At 39.3% G+C, this 18,102-nt stretch overlaps 1 protein-coding gene across 3 annotated transcripts in view; it reads left to right on the plus strand.

The window, feature by feature from the left end:
- MIA3 (MIA SH3 domain ER export factor 3) overlaps positions 1–18,102 on the plus strand; it is a 64,534-nt gene that overhangs the window by 28,718 nt on the left and 17,714 nt on the right. For 2 of the 3 annotated variants that reach the window (XM_019920375.3, XM_033850923.2), the window contains exons 7-19: positions 2,577–2,708; positions 5,628–5,649; positions 6,350–6,438; positions 7,057–7,134; positions 7,220–7,330; positions 8,656–8,727; positions 8,907–9,011; positions 9,702–9,824; positions 9,934–10,045; positions 11,181–11,236; positions 11,327–11,417; positions 11,564–11,702; positions 17,486–17,587. In XM_019920375.3, coding sequence (XP_019775934.2) covers positions 2,577–2,708; positions 5,628–5,649; positions 6,350–6,438; positions 7,057–7,134; positions 7,220–7,330; positions 8,656–8,727; positions 8,907–9,011; positions 9,702–9,824; positions 9,934–10,045; positions 11,181–11,236; positions 11,327–11,417; positions 11,564–11,702; positions 17,486–17,587 — 1,232 coding nt within the window. Of the gene's footprint in view, positions 1–1,368; positions 1,625–2,576; positions 2,709–5,627; positions 5,650–6,349; positions 6,439–7,056; positions 7,135–7,219; positions 7,331–8,655; positions 8,728–8,906; positions 9,012–9,701; positions 9,825–9,933; positions 10,046–11,180; positions 11,237–11,326; positions 11,418–11,563; positions 11,703–17,485; positions 17,588–18,102 lie in introns of those variants that run through there. The other variant, XM_019920377.2, reaches the window with a different exon arrangement.

Below are 18,102 nucleotides of genomic sequence, written 5' to 3' on the forward strand. Positions count from 1 at the left end.
ATTTTACTATAGGTTTGCTGGCCATTTTCTCTATTTGTAAAGTTCCTTATATTTTAGGAATATTAACCCTTTGTAATATGTTACAAATATGTTTTCCGCAGGTTTTCATAGTCAGGCTTTGCTTATTTTGTATTTTTGTGTCCACGGGCTGGACACTTTTTTTTTTTTTCTCCAAGTAATCAAGGTTACAAATCTTTTCGTTTGGATTTTGAGACCTAATTAGGAAGGTTTTGCTCACTCGTAATACATCCATATTTTTTTTGCAGTAGTTGTTTGTTCTCATTTTTTACATACAGGTTTCTGACCCATTTGGAATGTATTCTTGTGAATAGTGAGAAAAAGATCGAATTTTTATTATTTTCCATTTGGTTATCCAGTTAGGCCAACACCACCTTATTAAATAAAAAGTCTGTTTTTCCCCCAGCTGACTTACTGTATGCTGAGTTGCCAGCGCAGTTGGGCCTATTTCTAGATTTTCTGTTCTGTTCCATGGTCTGTCTGTCTATTATTGGGCCAGTACCAGACTGTTTTAATTACAGAGCCTGCTTAAACCGCCTGCCTACCTTCCACCCATGCCATGCCCTTCTTTTTCAGGCTTTTCCTGCTTGATTGTTCTAATGAATTGGCTTTATATTCAACTCATAGACATACCTTTAAAGATCTGCAAACATCGTTCCCCCGCCCCAGGTTAAATATCTTTAGTTTCTTCCACTTTCAGAACGCAATTTCCAGACTCTTCCTTGCCCTTTTCCACAAGTCCTATAACCCTAAAATGTGGGACCCAGAACTGACCTCATTGGCATACGTGTGGTAATGACAAGATTCCCTAGAATTACACTTTTTAAAGGGGCATCGGCACGAATGTGGGACAGTGTGGACATCTGGAGTCCAGGAAGGGCAAAAGCAAGCAGGACTGGAGCGAGCTGGGAAGGAACCTGGCCCAGGAGACGGCGGCCGAGGCAGGGGGTGGTCCATCGAGGGAGCGGGAACGGCTGATCTGTCTGAGCATTTTAGGGCAGGTACCCGGCGTCTCAGTACCTGGTGACAAAAGGATCCAGCTCTGGGCAGGAGTTAAGTGGCTGGCCTTTCTCCTTTCCCCCAGCCCCCGCCCACTCTCCTCCTTCTCGAAGCTCCCAGGCCCATGGAACAGCGCTTTCTCTCCCAGTTCCTGCCGCAGGTGAGCCCCGTCATCTTCGCCTCGCTACTTGGTTTCTTCCGCGTAGGTCTCTTCGCTCTGCTCCCCCGCCTCGCTCGACCGTTGGTTTCTTCCGCTACGGCCCGCTTACGGCGGGGCCGGCCTCCGTAGACTCGTGTACTTCCGCCCGGGGCCGTGTCTGATGACGTGTTTTACAGGAGGAGTGGGGCGAAAGTGCAAGCTGCCGGGGCAGGCGAAGTTCAGTCCCAGGTTCCGCCCCCTGAGCCGGGTCCTTTCCGAAGGAGGAAACGGTGACAGAGAGGGGGTCCGGTGTCGTCCCGCGGGGAAGTGTCGCCTCCGCTTCGCTGTCCCGTCACGATGGACTCAGTTCCTGCCACTGTGCCTTCTGTCACCTCTTCCCCGGGGGACCCGGAGCTTCTGGGACCCCTGTCGGTGCTCTACGCTGCTCTCATCGGCAGGCTCCTGGAGGTGATGGGCCCCCGCCCCCAGCTCTGGCAGGCGGGTGGACGAGTTCTGAGCGGACGGGTACACTGACTGACGAGGCGAAGAGGAAATAGAGTGTGTCAGGCCCGAAGCGGGCGGGACGTTTCGGTGCTGTTTAAGGAGATGATGGGAGTGTATTTGAGAAGGTTTTGTCGCGTGTTCATTTTTTAATTACTTACGATGTGCCAGGCACTGTGTTACTTTCTGGTACACAGTCGTAATCAAACCAAGCGAGCGTCATCATACGGCTTCTTTTCATGTTATCCTCCGCACCTTTGGGGGATGGGGCCAATATGATAGTTAACTTCTACAGGGCCGTGAAAACAGTGTAGAAGCAGACAGGAGTTTAATGCGCTGTCTTTGAGGAAACTTTTAAAATGAAAACATTGGGTTTATAGAAGACAGTTAAATTCAGAGCAGTCTGTCTAAACCAGTTAGTTATCAGGAAGTGTTTGCAGTTTCTCAGCGTTTGTCTTTCTGTGAGTAGAAAACAATTAAGATTTCAAATCTTAGAGGAAAAGCTGATATTTGCGTTGTTCATTATCGCTTCGGTTTTATTTGCAGCCATAAAAGATTCTATAGTATGTTTCAACTTTTTGTTTTATGTGGCTTAAGTCATAAAAACCAGCTAAGAGAAAAGTATGATCCAGAGGGATTCGAGCCATGTGTTGGACAACATAATGTGTAGGGCTTATTGCAAAATGGAAGTATATGCTCAATGTAAAGACAGATTTATAATGTTTTAAAATACAAGCCAAACAAGAAATAGGAAGCCGCCAGTATCCTCTTTTTATTGAAGCAGTGGAAACTATTGAAGAACTTTGAGGGGATCGCTATGTAATGGAGTTTGAATTAGATTTCTGCGGATGATTCTCTGTGACTGCTTTATTGTAAATTTCTATCAGGTTTCCCACAATTTCTAATATCTCTATTTCAGCTAGTTGCTACATTGCCTGATGATGTTCAGCCTGGGCCTGATTTTTACGGACTGCCCTGGAAGCCTGTACTTACCACTGCCTTCTTAGGAATTGTTTCATTTGCTGTTTTCTTCTGGAGAACTGTCCTTGCTGTGAGTAAATAAAATTAACGTATACCTTTAGACTCATAAATACAGGACTGTTTTATAATCACTTGCCTTTGTGTTTCTTTTTTAGTTACTAAGTTGAACACAAATTAATATTTATAATCCAAGCTAACAGTGTAATCTTTGTTGGTAAAGACATAGGTGAACAAGACGGCATGTGGATAATCTCAATGGGAAAACTTCAGTTTATAAATCAGAAGCATTAAAAATGTTCATGTCCTTTTATATAGTATAATACCATATCTAATAGTCTATTCTAAAGAAGTAACCGATCATACATTAGAGATCTTGTATAGGGTGTTAAAAATGGAACCGTGTTTTTAGAGTGAAAACTTCACAGAACCTAAATGATCCATCATGGGGGGGTTATTAAATTATTGTTCATCTATATAATGAGATATTAGGCAGCTCTTAAAATTTATGTATTCCAAAGACATTGGGGCACCGAAAGTGCTCACAATTTAATGTTAAGTGGAAAAAAGCAGAAACCAAGACTTTAAAGATAAACTGTGTATTATATAAACGCATATATACGTACAGAAAAAATGCTGCAAATGGTAAAAATATATATCAGGAGAAGAGGTAAATTTTCAGTCCTTTTCCTTATATATATCTGTTTCACAGATTTTTCTAATTTGATCATGTGCTGTTGTGTTCAGAAAACATCTTTTTATTTGGAAATACATATTATATAGTGTCCAAAGACACACTATTAAAATTTTTATTCCTTAGGGTCTTTTTCTGTGTATAATTTGTCTTTCATGCTTTATATATATATATATATATATATATATATATATATGTATTCTCGTACAGATACATGCTTATGATTCTGTTTCGTGGTCATCTAACATAATTGAGGAAGAAGATATTCTGTGTAAATGAGCTTTGCAGATGAAAAGCTTTCAGTTTCAGTTGAAGCTTAACAGTTAAATGGCCAAAAGCATTGGATGAGTACCATTCTAAACTTTGAGTATTCTGATTTCTTAATTTTATCAGACATATCATTGCTAATAAGCTTTCTCTCCTTGCACAAGTGATTGTAAAATCACTTAAAAAGAAGGGTCTTTTGCCTGGATTCTTGTGAAGACTCCTTAAACCTCATGGGGCTTTTCCTCAGATACAGGGAAAAAGAATAGAAACGGTGAACAGAAGGGAAAACGGTGAAAACGTTTTCTGTTTCCCACTCTTAATTCTCCCATCTCAAAAACCCTGACATGGCTTAGATTTTTACAAGGTTATGTAGGCTTTATGTCCTAACTGCTGCCCTGCAGCCTCAGCATTTGGGACCTTGGTCCCTACTCTCATTGCCTGCTTGTTGCATCTTCCTGCTTTCCCTCGCCTGTTGATTTGGGTGAAAGGAGGATAAAGGAAGCTTACTCCCTCATTAGCAAGGCTGTGACATTAGAGAAATAGTTATTTATTTCTGTGTTGGAACTCTGAATGCAGTTGCCTGTAACAGCATCGTTAAAAATGGTATCAGATACTGTAATAATATTGAGATCATGGATGATTTGTGGACTGATCTGAGCATCTCATCACCATTTATGATGTTTGACAAGGGAAGTAAGTTCTGGGTTACAAAGACATTTAGTAACACTTTTTTAAAAATTGAGTACTGCTTGTATTTTATTCTCCTGTAATTCGGTGCTGTCTTTAGGAGATGATTTAGAAGATGTTAGCTGTTATTTCTCTCATTGCTTGTGTATTTTCCTGTAGCAGTCTTCTTTTCCCTTTTAGATTTATGACTGCTATTTTTAGGGGGTTGGGAAAATCAGATGCTGCAGTCTGTTAGATTTCTAAATTCACCCAATAGCCAACTTTGATTAGGAATTCTAAGATGTTTTCTCATGAAAGAGGCATATCTTAGGACAACAATCATGCCTTTAATTTTGTTTCCTCAGAGTCTTTTTCAATTATCATTGTTTCTAGATCTCATTCTGGCTATTTGGGGTTGTCAAGTAAATGATTTGGATAAGTGAAGCATTAGTATGTTTAATATGAAACCACTATTCCTCTTCACTTTTTTTAAATTGAGAAATAATTGACTAGTAACATTATGTTAGTTTCAGGTGTACAAATAATAATTTGATATTTGTATATATTGCAAAATGATTGCCAATAAGTCTAGTTATTAACATCCGTTACCAATACATAGTTACAAGATCTTTTTTCCCCTTTTCCCCCCTTTAAGATCTGCTCTCTTAGCAACTTCCATGTATATAATAATCCCTTTCCATTATGGAACTTAAGTCCTCTTTTAATAAGATTGGTGCTCATTGAAAAGATACATGAACGTATCTTTTTTATTTATTTTTGGCTGAGTTGGGTCTTCATTGCTGTGCGCGTGCTTTCTCTAGTTGTGGTGAGCGGGGGCTACTCTTGATTGCAGCACGCAAGCTTCTCATTGTGGTGGCGTCTCTTGTTGCAGAGCACGGGCTCTAGGCACGCGGGCTTCAGTAGTTGTGGCATGCGTGTTCAGTAGTTGTGGCTCGCGGTCTCTAGAGCGCAGGCTCAGTAGTTGTGGTGCACGGGCTTAGTTGCTCCATGGCATGTGGGATCTTCCCGGAGCAGGGATCAAACCTGTGTCCCCTGCATTGGCAGGCGGATTCTTAAACACTGCGCCACCAGGGAAGTCCCCGTGAACGTATCTTTAGTTGCAAAAATAAAGTATTTACCTTAGTGCTTTTATCTATCATAAACTATTAATGAAGTATCACTACCAATTAAATTTGAAATTTTTTTAGCCTTTTCTTATTTTTTAATCCTGTGGATCCTTATGCTGAACCAATCCATTATTAAATTTTCATTCTGTTATGATTTGACTATTGTCTTAAGAACTATAATATTTCTATTAATAAGATGTCTTGATATCAAGTTTAATTTTATTTCTCTCTCTTTTAGGTAAAGAATAGAGTATATCAAGGTAAATATTCAGGCTTATTTTGTTATTTGTACTATTCCCTCAGTACTGGTATTTGATATGAGTTTTGTGTAAGCTAACAGTAGATATGGTGACTTCTGATCTCTGATTGACTTATTAACTCCTGAACAATTTACTAATCCTAGGTTGCTAGCTTAGATGACAGAGTAGGTGGTGATGCGAGTAGATGAGATAGGAGTTGAGGTGGCAGCAGGGAGAAGAGGATTCGGCTTGGGCAGATTGACTTTGAATGTTGAAGTAGTGCAATTTATTACCTGTGAACAGTGTTCCTGTGCTAATGGTTTATTCAGTACAGTAAATACGTATTTAAGTAGATAATTTGAGGAATAGAGGTATGTCAATATGCTTGCATTTTCTATTTCTATTTACAAATGGCATATATTTGAAATGATCACATTTTCTGAGAAGAAAGGTGCTCATGAAGGGGAAAGACATTGAGCTGTATTTCCTGTCTTTGAAATAAATTTAAATTGGAATCTCATTGAAGTAAGGGTTCTTATTATGTTTTTCTTAAATTTTAATATTTTTACATCCTTAGTGCTGTTAACTACAGTTTGCTTTTTAAAGGCATAATAGTTAATGCTGAGTTCATTTCCCTCAGAGTGCCAGATAGCATGTCTTTGCTGCTAATGCATTGGGTAATTCAATTTTTGATGATTTTATGGATTCCCCCCCTTTTCAGTCACTGAACAGCAAATTTCTGAGAAGTTGAAGAATATCATGAAAGAAAATGCAGAGCTTGTACAAAAATTATCAAGTTATGAGCAGAAGGTATTAATTATTCTCTTAGTTTTTTTCCCCCTGTGGTTCCAGCTCGAATTATTTCCTCCTGTCTTATAGTTCAGTTGTTATGGTGGGTTTTTTTGGTTTTTTTTTTTTTTCGGTACGCGGGCCTCTCACTGCTCTGGCCTCTCCCATTGTGGAGCACAGGTTCCGGACGCGCAGGCTCAGCGGCCATGGCTCACGGGCCCAGCCACTCCATGGCATGTGGGATCTTCCCGGACCGGGGCACAAACCCGTGTCCCCTGCATCGGCAGGCAGACTGTCAACCACTGCGCCACCAGGGAAGTCCTGTTATGGTGTTTTTAAATCATATTAAAAAAATTTTTTTTTATCTCCTACAAACTGTCCAAATGTGAAGTAGTCATCATATGTGTAAAGTACTGCTTTCTTCTCTGAGGGATCTCCTATTTGGAGATAAGTTTTTTTTTTTTTCTTTTGGCTGTATGGCCTGACATGTGGGTTCTTCCCAGACCAGGGATCGAACCTGTGCCCCCTGAAGTGGAAGTGTGGAGTCTTAACCACTGAACCACCGGGGAAGTCCTGGAGATAAGTTTTGGTAGCACCATAATTTATGTTTCTAAATTTTGAATGCTTTATTTTATTTAGATCAAGGAATCAAAGAAACATGTTCAAGAAACCAAGAAACAAAACATGATTCTCTCTGACGAAGCAATTAGATTTAAGGTAAAAATCCCTTCTCTTTTTGAGATTGCATTCTAAAGACAAAAGAAAAATAATGAGTAATTATTATTAATACCTTTTTTTGTAGGATAAAATCAAGAATCTTGAAGAAACTAATGAAATTCTGGGTGACAGAGCTAAAAGTTTGCGTGCTATGTTAGAATCTGAGAGGGAACAGAATGCGAAGAATCAGGACTTGGTAAGAGTTTTGCTGTTAACTGTTACTGTAAATTGGCTTTTCAACTATTTTGTAGGTTGGATGAGATGAACTCTGCATTTTCCCATGCTTTAACTCAAACAACATTGGGAGTCAGGGAAGTTGAACCTACTTCTGTGCATTTTCGTGGAATTTTAAATGCTAATACCCCAAGTTATTAATTTTACAGGCCTCAGAAGTATTTTTGTCCTCAGCCCTGGGTAATTTTCATATTGGTTGGCTCTGCCCTTTGAAACATGTAGAGCAAATAAGAAATAGTTGCCCCTTTGAGTGGTCTTAGTACTTTGTTTTGATTTGTTTTTGCATGGTTCTTTTCTAAAAATAAACTTTAAATGCTAGAACAGTTTTTTGTTTTATTTTTTTAATTTATCTTTGGCTGAGTTGGGTCTTCATTTCTGCGCCCGGGCTTTCTCTAGCTGCGGCGAGCGGGGGTTACCCTTCGTTGTGTTGTGCGAGCTTCTCAGTGCTGTGGCTTCTCTTGTTGCGGAGCATGGGCTCTAGGTGCTCAGGCTTCAGTAGTTGTGCCGCACAGGCTTAGTTGCTCCGCAGAATGCAGGATCTTCTTGGACCAGGGCTCGAACCTGTGTCCCCTGCATTGGCAGGCAGATTCTTAACCACTGCACCACCAGGGAAGTTCCTAGAACAGTTTTTGAATTATATAAAAGTTGGAAAGATAGTAGAGAGGGTTCCCATATATTGCACACCCAGTTAAGCTTGATCACCTGGCTGAGGTAGTATTTGCCAGGTTTCTCTGCTATAAAGTTACCCTTTTTCCATCCTCTGCATATTGTACCCTTTGGAAGGAAGTTACCGTGCACAACCCATAGTTAAAGAGTGAAGAGTTATGCTCCACCTCCTTGACATATTCCTTGATAAGTTTTGGAATTCTGTATCTGAGATTTGGCTCTTCCCCCTCAAGTCCAGCCATTTTTAGTTTAGCAAGAGAATTTTTAAGTGACCTTGGGATTTTTTTCTCTACCACTAGGAAAAATCATTGATTTGAACTGGTTTACTTGAATTTTTTTTCATTTTCTTTCCTTTGACTTTTTTGTCTCATCATGTACCACATTATTTCATAACTAGGAAAGTTGTGGATGGTATGAAATATTTATGTCTTCAGTATTTTCTTTCCTCATGTCTTTACATTGTTGACTTTTCTCCTAGGCCAAGACTGGATCATCTGCTTTTACCTGCTATCTAGGGGATGGCTCTGCGATGTGTTTTGTTAATGTTTCTTCTTTTTATCATATATCCCAGTGTTTCTACTGAAATTCTAATACATTTTTGTGTTCTTTTTCCCATGGCAGATATCAGAAAACAAGAAATCTGTAGAGAAGTTAAAAGATGTTATTTCAATGAATGCCTCAGAATTTTCAGAGGTAAAGCTCTGTACAATTCCTGCAAGATACATTAATGTGATGTCTTAGTATTTTGAGGAGCAAACATTTGATGTGTGCTAGAAAATGCAAAAGACAAAAACCGTATGTCTAATTGGGAAAGTAACTTTTTATGTGTTTTTCTTTGGAATTATTGCATTAATAGAAGTGTTTTGCATTAGGTTCAAATTGCCCTTAATGAAGCTAAACTTAGTGAAGAGAAAGTGAAGTCTGAATGCCATCGGGTTCAAGAAGAAAATGCTAGACTTAAGAAGAAGAAGGAGCAGGTAAAGGAAAGTTAACATCATAGATTATGTAACTAGGAAACCAGATATCATTACCGCTTGAATATCTTTTCTTGGATATGGTTTTTAAGGAAATGAAGTACGTATGCAGGATTCAATTTTTAGATATGCAGAGTTTAAACTGCGCTCCCCAAATTGAGTGCATGTGTACATTCTCCATCTGTTCTAGGTTTTCTGTTCTTTTGTACAATTCCTTGCAGCTATCAGAATGTTTAGTCTTTGTCTCATCCAGCACCAGCCAAATATTAACTTGAATAGCCTCAAGAGGGCGATGGACTTGCTTCTTAGACCCAAAGAATTAGGTATTTATTACCCTCCTTTGAGCAGTTACTGTTTCTCTGACCAAGGGACGGTTACATGATCTGGAGTCTGGGCTTGGTAGGCAGGGAGACGTGCTCTTTTATTCCTACTGGAAGTGAATTATTTGAACTGGCTGCAATTTTCTGAAGGATGCGATACACCAGATCAGTGTCCTTGACAGCTCTTAGGTTCTCATTGCAGTTCTGAGGGATGGAGTCACTCTCCATCCCTTAACCAAGGCCATAGTATAGTCCCTAATGACGAGCCAAGGAGAAGCATGGCTCCCTGCTTCCCTGGCTCATTTTTTGTGGTCTTGCTGTCTCCAGTGAAAAAGCCATAACGTTTAGAAATTGATGTGTTTTAACTTTGCAGTTGCAGCAAGAAATCAAAGACTGGAGTAAATCACATGCTGAGCTCAGTGAACAAATCAGATCATTTGAGAAGTCTCAGAAAGATTTGGAAGTGGTTCTCACTCACAAAGATGTTAATATTAATGTGAGTTCATTCTCCTGAATACGTGCTTAATTCTCATGAATTCTCATGAATCTGGGTAATTGAAATTGAGAGGCTCTTCCTAATAAATATCCTTTTGCTTCTTTTCTAGGCTTTGACTAATTGCATTACACAGTTGAATCAGTTAGATTGTGAATCTGAATCTGAGGGTCAAAATAAAGGAGGAAATGAATCAGATGAATTAGCAAATGGAGAAGTGGGAGGTAAGATTGGTTTCAGGGAGGTAGGACCTCTTTTTGCCTTCTAGTCTCTAAGTACACGGATGCTTTTTTCAGCAGTCTGAATTTCCTCTTTAGGGTTAAAGCTGTAGACGCCTGTCACTGAATTTGTACAGTTGGCCCTCTGAATCTGTGCGTTCACATCCGTGGATTCACCCAACTGCAGGTTGAAAATATTTGGAGAAAAAAAATTCCAGATAGTTCAAAAAAGCAAAACTTTATTTTGCTGCGTGCCAGCAGCTGTTTACATAACATTTACATTGTTTAAGGTATTATAAGTAACTTAGAGATGAAGTATGTGGGAAGATGTGTGTAGGTTATGTGCAAATGCTGTGCTATTTTATATAAGGGACTTGAGCATCCACGGATTTTGGTTTCCTGTGGGGGGTGGGGGAGGGGGTCCTGGAGCCAATCTCTTGTGGATACCGAGGGACGACGATACAGGTCTGTATGCGTTGGGCAAAGGTGGGTTGCTGGTTTGTGGTACAGCAGTAGGTATGCACTGGAGCCAGAGCAGCATCAGTCCTGTCTCCCAGCTCTGTGTACTGAACAATCCTCAGTAGGAGAAACTTCTTTCTGAACTTCATGCTTTTATCATTTCTGTAGTTCTGTGGTTTTAGGGCCACAACCAATTTCAAAAGTATCGAGTGGTTGGAGCCGTAAACTTAACTAAGCAGTTAGAGTGGAGGCTAAAGGGAAAGAGTGTTTACTGATGAGAGAAATGTTTGTAGACACTCTATCTCAAGTTGGAGATTGTTCACATTGTGGGTGTTTTAACCTACACCTGGTAGCAGATTCAAGGGGAAAGCAGAGGAATGAGTCTTTCTAAATAAGATATTTGACTGGGGGCAGGTAGATCTGAGAGAGAAGAAAGAGCTTTACTTCACATATCCCTTCTTGCTCAAGTACAGCATGGATAATATTTTTATTGTACAAACTGGGAATTCTTTTTTTCAACCTAAGTTTGCACATCTCTTAAAAGTCAAATAGCTGAATCAGTTCTTTTCGTTAGTTTGTTTTTTCATTGAATGTTTGAACATGATAATTGTTTGGGGGAAATTAAGAAAATATAGTTAAACAGCAAGGAAGGAAAGAGCACTGAAATCCTTTTGTTTCTTAGGTGACCGGAGTGAGAAGGTGAAAAAGCAGATTAAGCAGATGATGGACATTTCTCGGGTATAATCCTTTTTATAGAGTACTATAAGTGCCTGTGAATTCTTACTATGCCTCACTTTTAAGACTGTTTCTCTCTTCTGCAAATTTTAGACACAGACTGCAATATCAGTAGTTGAAGAGGATCTAAAACTTTTACAATTTAAACTTAGAGCCTCCATGTCCACTAAATGTAACCTGGAAGGTAGGTTGCTTCTTGAAAAGAAATTGCCACTTGAAAAATAAAGAGTGGCTTCCTGTTTCCGTGTTCTCACCCCCCTTAACTCTGGCCTCCTCAGTAAGTTCTCCAGTTCTTGTGCACACAAAGCTCTAATGTTTTATCCCTTACAGACCAAATAAAGAAATTAGAGGAGGATCGCAATTCCCTGCAGTCTGCCAAAGCTGTACTGGAAGATGAATGCAAAACGCTGAGGCAGAAAGTGGAGATTCTGAATGAGCTCTATCAGCAGAAGGAGATGGCTCTGCAAAAGTAAGGTTTTCGTGGTTCATTGTTAACAATATTGTCATCTAGCTAAATGTCTGTACTACTATAGATAATCTTGTCTTTTTTAAAGACTGTTTATAGTTTTTTCTGCCTATAATTAGTATAGATTTGTCTTTCTTCCTTTCTGCCTTGTTTCCCATAACTTGCAATTTTTTTTTCCATTTTATAATTGTCAGCAATTATTGCCTGTAATTTACTTGAAGCATAGTAGTTATGCTACTATAGTAGCATAATGGTAGTAGTAGTAGTAGTAGTAGTTATGATACCCCATAGTAGTTATGCTACTAACTAACAGGTACTAAGAGTTGCTGTTCTGGAAGTGCTTCTTTTGACGATTCATACCCTTTCTGAGGCTCCACCACTTACTCCACTTTTCTTTTGCTGTTGTTAGTTATATCATTCTGATTTGTCTTGCATTTGTTCTACTAGTTTTTAACATACCCTTTAAAAATCCTGAGTGATTTGTATGACATGATTTTAAATAGAATAAATACTTCAAAAGGAGTACTTAGTTACTGACAGTATTGTAAGTTTTGGACTTAATGTAGTCAATATTCAGACTATACATGTATAATATGTAATTGTGGCAAGGTTGTTGGGAGTTTGGGATATAGAAATGCTTGTTTCATCCTCAGAGCAACTTATGAGATAGGTACAATTATTATTTGTATATTAAGTATAGGAGGCTGAGGCTCAGAGAGACTAAGTAACTTACCCAGTATCACATCGTAGTGAAGCAGGGCCTTGTACTAGGTTTTTCTGACTCTATAGCACATGCCCCTAACTTTTTAACTGCATGTGTTCTCCATGACAACCATATGGAAACCATAAAAAAAAAAAAGAAATACCTGTTTCATGTGTACGTGTAGGTATTAATCTTTTGAAATATACATCTCAAATTTGGAGTTAGATATCTTTTGAAAGATATACTTTCATAGTTCCAGTTTTCTCCACCGAAAATACCTGAATCCTCTAAAATAGTTTATTGGTGGCGGTTGCGATTTGTGTTTGCTCCTATACTTCACTCTTTGGCATTTATAGCAGTCTATGAGCAGGCTTATTTTGCTAAGCAAATTTAATCTTTTTCATATGCTTAGGTTGCTATTGCCAGATGCCATTAAACATTGGAACCATACCACTAACTTTTTCTCTAATTCTTTGCTCACCAAGAAATTAGTTTAGATTTTCCAAGTTTTGTTCAGGCTAGCTCTAAATACCTGACTTGCTTCAGATAAATATTTTCCATTTCATTATTTATTATTATTTTTTAAAAAGCACTTCTCTGGCGACTTCCCTGGTGGCTCAGTGGATAAGACTCTGCACTCCCAGTGCACGGGGCCTGGGTTCGACCCCTGGTCAGGGAACTAGATCCCACATGCATGCCACAACTAAGAGTTTGCATGCCACAACTGAGGAGCCTGTGAGCCACAACTAAGGAGCCCGCGAGCTACAACTAAGACCCCACGCAGCCAAATAAATAAATAAATAAATATTGGGGGGAAAAAAGGCACTTCTCTGCCACCAGTAGTCATCTGAATCACCTAAATGGCAATTGTCTTTCTTTATGATATAGTCAGTGTGGCAATATTTTATTCAATTCCTCCAGCATCCATTCAGTCACCATGTCCGGGCACAAATTGCTTGCACTTCATCCCCAAAGCCACTGTGTGTGGTCAGGCCCAAGTCATCTTTTCTGCCAGCCCTTAACTAATCACCTATCTCCAGTTTCTCTTTCTTAAACCTCTTCTTCCAAGTCTACAGCTGCTAGAAGGAACTTTCTAAAATACAAGTCCTTGTATATCATCATGTGGTTTAAAATCTGTCGAGGAGCCCCCCCCATTCCCTTCAGGGTCAATTTCCGACTGTTTGGCAAGCACACAGGGCCCCTCAGCTGTCCTGAGCTGCCTCTCCAGGTGCATCTCCTGCAGCTCCTTCTGATGCAGCCTGACCTGACCACAGTTCCTTCATGCCACTCTGAGATTCTGTGTAGCTATGCATGCTGCTTTTTCTGTAGTAAAAATGTCCTTTTACATTATTTCCACCTGGCAATCTCCTGCCTACTCAAATGTTTATGTTCCTTAAAATCTTTTCTAGAGTGAGTTGTGGCATAAATAAATAAATAAATAGGTGAGTACTCATTTTTTCCTTATAATGTAATTCCTAAATGTATATTTAGGTTTAAATCTACATATTGGTATTTGCTTTCTATTTGATGGCCTGTTCTGTGTTCCTTTTTCTCTTCTTTCTGTCTTTTGGATTATTTGAATATTTTTAATAATTCTATTTTTCCCCTGTGTAAGCTTGGTAGTTATTGGTTGCTTTACTTGTCTTCATATACTTACCCTAAAGACCACAGCATGTATCCTGGACTTAGTCAATAGATTTACCTCTTTCTGGGCTTTAACTCCCTCCTGAGTTAAGATGCTCCTGCATCGTTAATTCTTTGTATACTTAAACTCCACAAGATGTTTTTATTGTCTGTTACAGTGCTTCCCGGCCAATATTCACTTGATTTACACACATATTTATACAGGCATACCTGGTTTTATTGCACTTTGCTTTATTGCGCTTTGCAGATACTGCATTTCTTACACATTGAAGGTTCGTGGCCACCCCGTGTCAAGCAAGTCTTTGGGCACCATTTTTCCAACAGCATTTGCTCACTTTGTGTCTCTGTCACATTTTGGTAATTCTCGCAGTATTTCAAACTTTTTCATTATTATATTTGTTATGGTGATCTGTGATCAGTGATCTTTAATGTTACTTTAAAGATTATGAAGGCTCAGACGATGGTTAGCATATTTCAGCAGTAAAGTATTTGATAGTTAAGGCTTGTATGTTGTTTTTCAGACACAATGCTATTGCACACTTTATAATAGACTACAGTATAGTGTAAACATAACTTTTACATGCACTGGGAAACCAGAAAATTCCGAAACTCACTTTCTTTCTCCGCTTTATTGTGGTGGTCTGAAACTGAACCTTCAATATCTCTGAGGTCTGCCTGTAGTTCCTGTAGTTCTTTATCCTCTCCTACACCTTTGGTCTTCCATTTGGGATCACTTTCATTCTACTTGAAGAATGTCCTTTACTGACGGATTTCATCACCTTATCTTTGTGTGAAAACGTCTTTATTTTGACTTCATTTTTTAAGGATATTCTTCTGGCTCTGGGATTTTTGCAGTTATTTAATTCCAGCACTTTAAAGATAACCAGTTAGTTTCTGGTTTTGAAGTTTAAGGAATCCAGTGTCACTCTTATTTTCCCTGTTCGGATGTCTCACCCCTGCTGTTGCTGCCTTTAAAAGCTCGCTTTCAGTTTTTCAGCAGTTTTATTGGGCGGTGCCTAGGTGTGGATGTTTGGGTTTGGCTTTCTCTTCTCCTTCCCCTCCCCTTCCCTAACTATTTTGCATTTATGCTGTTTGAGGTCATCAGCACCTCCTGAATTTTGGGGTCTTTCTCCATATGTTGATTCTGCCTCATTCTCTCTTCTTCTGAGATTACATTTAAACCTTTTTAAAAATAATTTCCCCTATGTCTGCTACATTCTTACCTATATTTGCTTCATTCCGGATTTTTTTCTGACCTGTCTTCCAGTGTGCTAACATCTCACTTCAGTTATCAAATCTGCTACTAAAATCATTCATTGAGTTCTTAATTCCAGTTACTGTGTTTCAGTTTTATAGTTTCTAATCCTTTGCTGAAATTTGTAATCTTGACTTTCGCGTCCATGAATATATAAGGCACAGTTATTTTAAAGTCTGTGTGATAATTCCATTATGTGGATCCTCGATGGGTCATTCCTCTTGTCTTTTAGATTTTAATCACAGTGTCTTGTGGGTGTTAGACAGTGCCTAGACAGTTTTGATTGAGTGGCAAACACTGTAGAGGGAATTGGAGGCCTAGAATGGTGTTGTTTTCCTAGAGAAAAGATTTGAGTTTATTTCTAGCAGGTGGTCATTATTTTAATCCAGTCAGCAATAGAGGTCATTCAAAAATGGCTTAGTTCCGGACTTCCTGGTGGCACAGTGGTTAAGAATCCACCTGTCAATGCAGGGGACACAGGTTCGAGCCCTGGTCCGGGAAGATCCCACATGCCGCAGAGCAACTAAGCCCGTGCGCCACAACTACTGAGCCTGTGAGCCACAACTACTGAGCCCGCATGCTACAACTACTGAAGCCAGCATGCCTAGAGTCTGTGCTTCACAACAAGAGAAGCCACTGCAGTGAGAAGCCTGCACACCTCAACAAAGAGCAGCCCCCGCTCGCCACAAGTAGAGAAAGCCTGCATGCAGCAACGAAGACCCAATGCAGTCAAAAAAAAAAAAGGTCTTAGTTCCTTCAAAGGACACTGCATTGCTCATTTGGTACTCCAAGTACTCTTTCTAGCCTCAACCTAAAGCCCAGGGCTTTTACTAGGGTCCCTCTCAGTGGTAGCCCTGAGCTCCACTTCATTTTCTGTGATCCAGGAATATTTTGAAAACTCTATTCAGTAGCCTCCTTATATCTCTACATTGTCTTAAGTGCATGGGTGAACCTAGGGGAAAAGTGGCTTCAGATGCCAGGCTTATTTGTAATTCTGAGATTCCTTTTTTTTTTTTTTTTTTTTTTTTTTTACTAGATCTTGGCCTCATATATTAGCTTACTAGCTAATATATTAGCTCTCTGATGCTTTCAAGCATGTTCTTTATATTTTTGTCGAATGTTCTATTTATTTTCAGTGTTCTCAGACTAACTCATTCATTCCTGGAAGCAAAATTCTCTCTGATCTTTTTTCAAGACCCAGTTTTCTCACATCTCTTCCTGAGTTAGGGATTGTTCTGTTGTTAGGTACATCGTTTACACATTAAACTGCAAACTCAGTGTAGGGATAGTACTTTGCCCTTATTTTTATCTTTAGCATCTTACTAGGTAAAGTATGTTATAGCTATTCATAAGACATGCTGAGTATTGAATGGACAATTACAAAAGAATATACAACCCTTTTTCTCTTTGATTACTAACTGTTTTTACTATAGCTCTTCTGATTATGCTTCTGTTTCATAGAAATTGTCTCAGGTTTCTTTTGAATCAGAACTATGGTCAAAGAAGTACAAGGGTAACAAGAAAATAGCATTTTAAAGCCATGTTGCTACCATTGCAATCTCTGTTATAGTAGATTTATATCTTGAGCTCCAAGGTTAGTAGGTTAAAACCAGTTTCCAGTAGATGATACTCTGATTATGGGACAGCTTAGATTCTTTTTCTATCCAGTAGACATGGCCAATTCTAAGACTTTTCTCTTTCCTTTAATCATAATTCTATTGAAATAGGCAGTAGGAGTCCCACATCTGAAGTGTGGAATTAATCTATGGTTAATTCCACAATTAGAAGACGTTCTAAAAGGCTTTTTGGGGGCTAATTATCATGGTACCAGTCTTGGATTGAAAAATAATCCTTCCAAGATTGAAGTAAGAGAAGTAATTACAGGTCTTTCCATGGTAGAAATAAGAGCAATAATTATCCCCTGCTCTATCCTAATAAGTTTAATTGTGTTAGGTTGATCAGCCCTGGCTTTCCACATAGAGAATTATGAGGAAAAGTTTTAAAATGCAGGTGATTTGCCAACAGGCCAGAGTCTGATTTTTATCCGTAAGTGGCAGGTTTGAATTCCTTCCTATGACTTGTTTGTATGTGTGTTTTAGAGAGGATGGGAAGTAACAAGGCATTCAGACAGATGGCTGGGAGAGCAAGAGAAACACTTTCATTTGACAACTGATTTTATCTTAGGAAATTGAGTCAAGAAGAGTATGAGCGGCAAGAAAAAGAGCAGCGGCTGTCAGCTGCAGATGAAAAGGCGCTTTTGGCGGCAGAGGAAGTGAAAACTTACAAGTGAGTTCAGCTTCTGAGGAGGGTGTCAGTGGCTGATGAAACTACTGTTGGCTTTAAAAAAAAAAACTGTTTCTTTTTACACTGTGTAGAACAAAATGGCACAGAGGCAGAAATAAGTGGTCAAAAGATTTAATTAACATGAGAAAAAATAAATTTTAAGTTAACAAAGGAAAAAGTGTTAAATTCACAGAAATTTCCTTACACCCAATACTGACAAGACTGTAAGGGAAATTGGTTCATGCCAACAGTTCTGAGTGGTTTTATATATCAGAGAAATTCTTTTTGGAAGGCAGTTTGCTGTATGATGTATTTAAAAAAACATTAAAATGATCATGCCGGGGCTTCCCTGGTGGCGCAGTGGTTAAGAATCCACCTGCCAAGGCAGGGGACATAGGTTCAGGTCCTGGTCCGGGAAGATCCCACATGCCACGGAGCAGCTAAGCCCATGTGCTACAACTACTGAGCCTGCGCTCTAGAACCCGTGGGCCACAACTACTGAGCCCACGTGCCACAAC

This window comes from Tursiops truncatus, chromosome 1 (genome assembly GCF_011762595.2).
Source record: "Tursiops truncatus isolate mTurTru1 chromosome 1, mTurTru1.mat.Y, whole genome shotgun sequence".
Classification (NCBI taxonomy): domain Eukaryota; kingdom Metazoa; phylum Chordata; class Mammalia; order Artiodactyla; family Delphinidae; genus Tursiops; species Tursiops truncatus.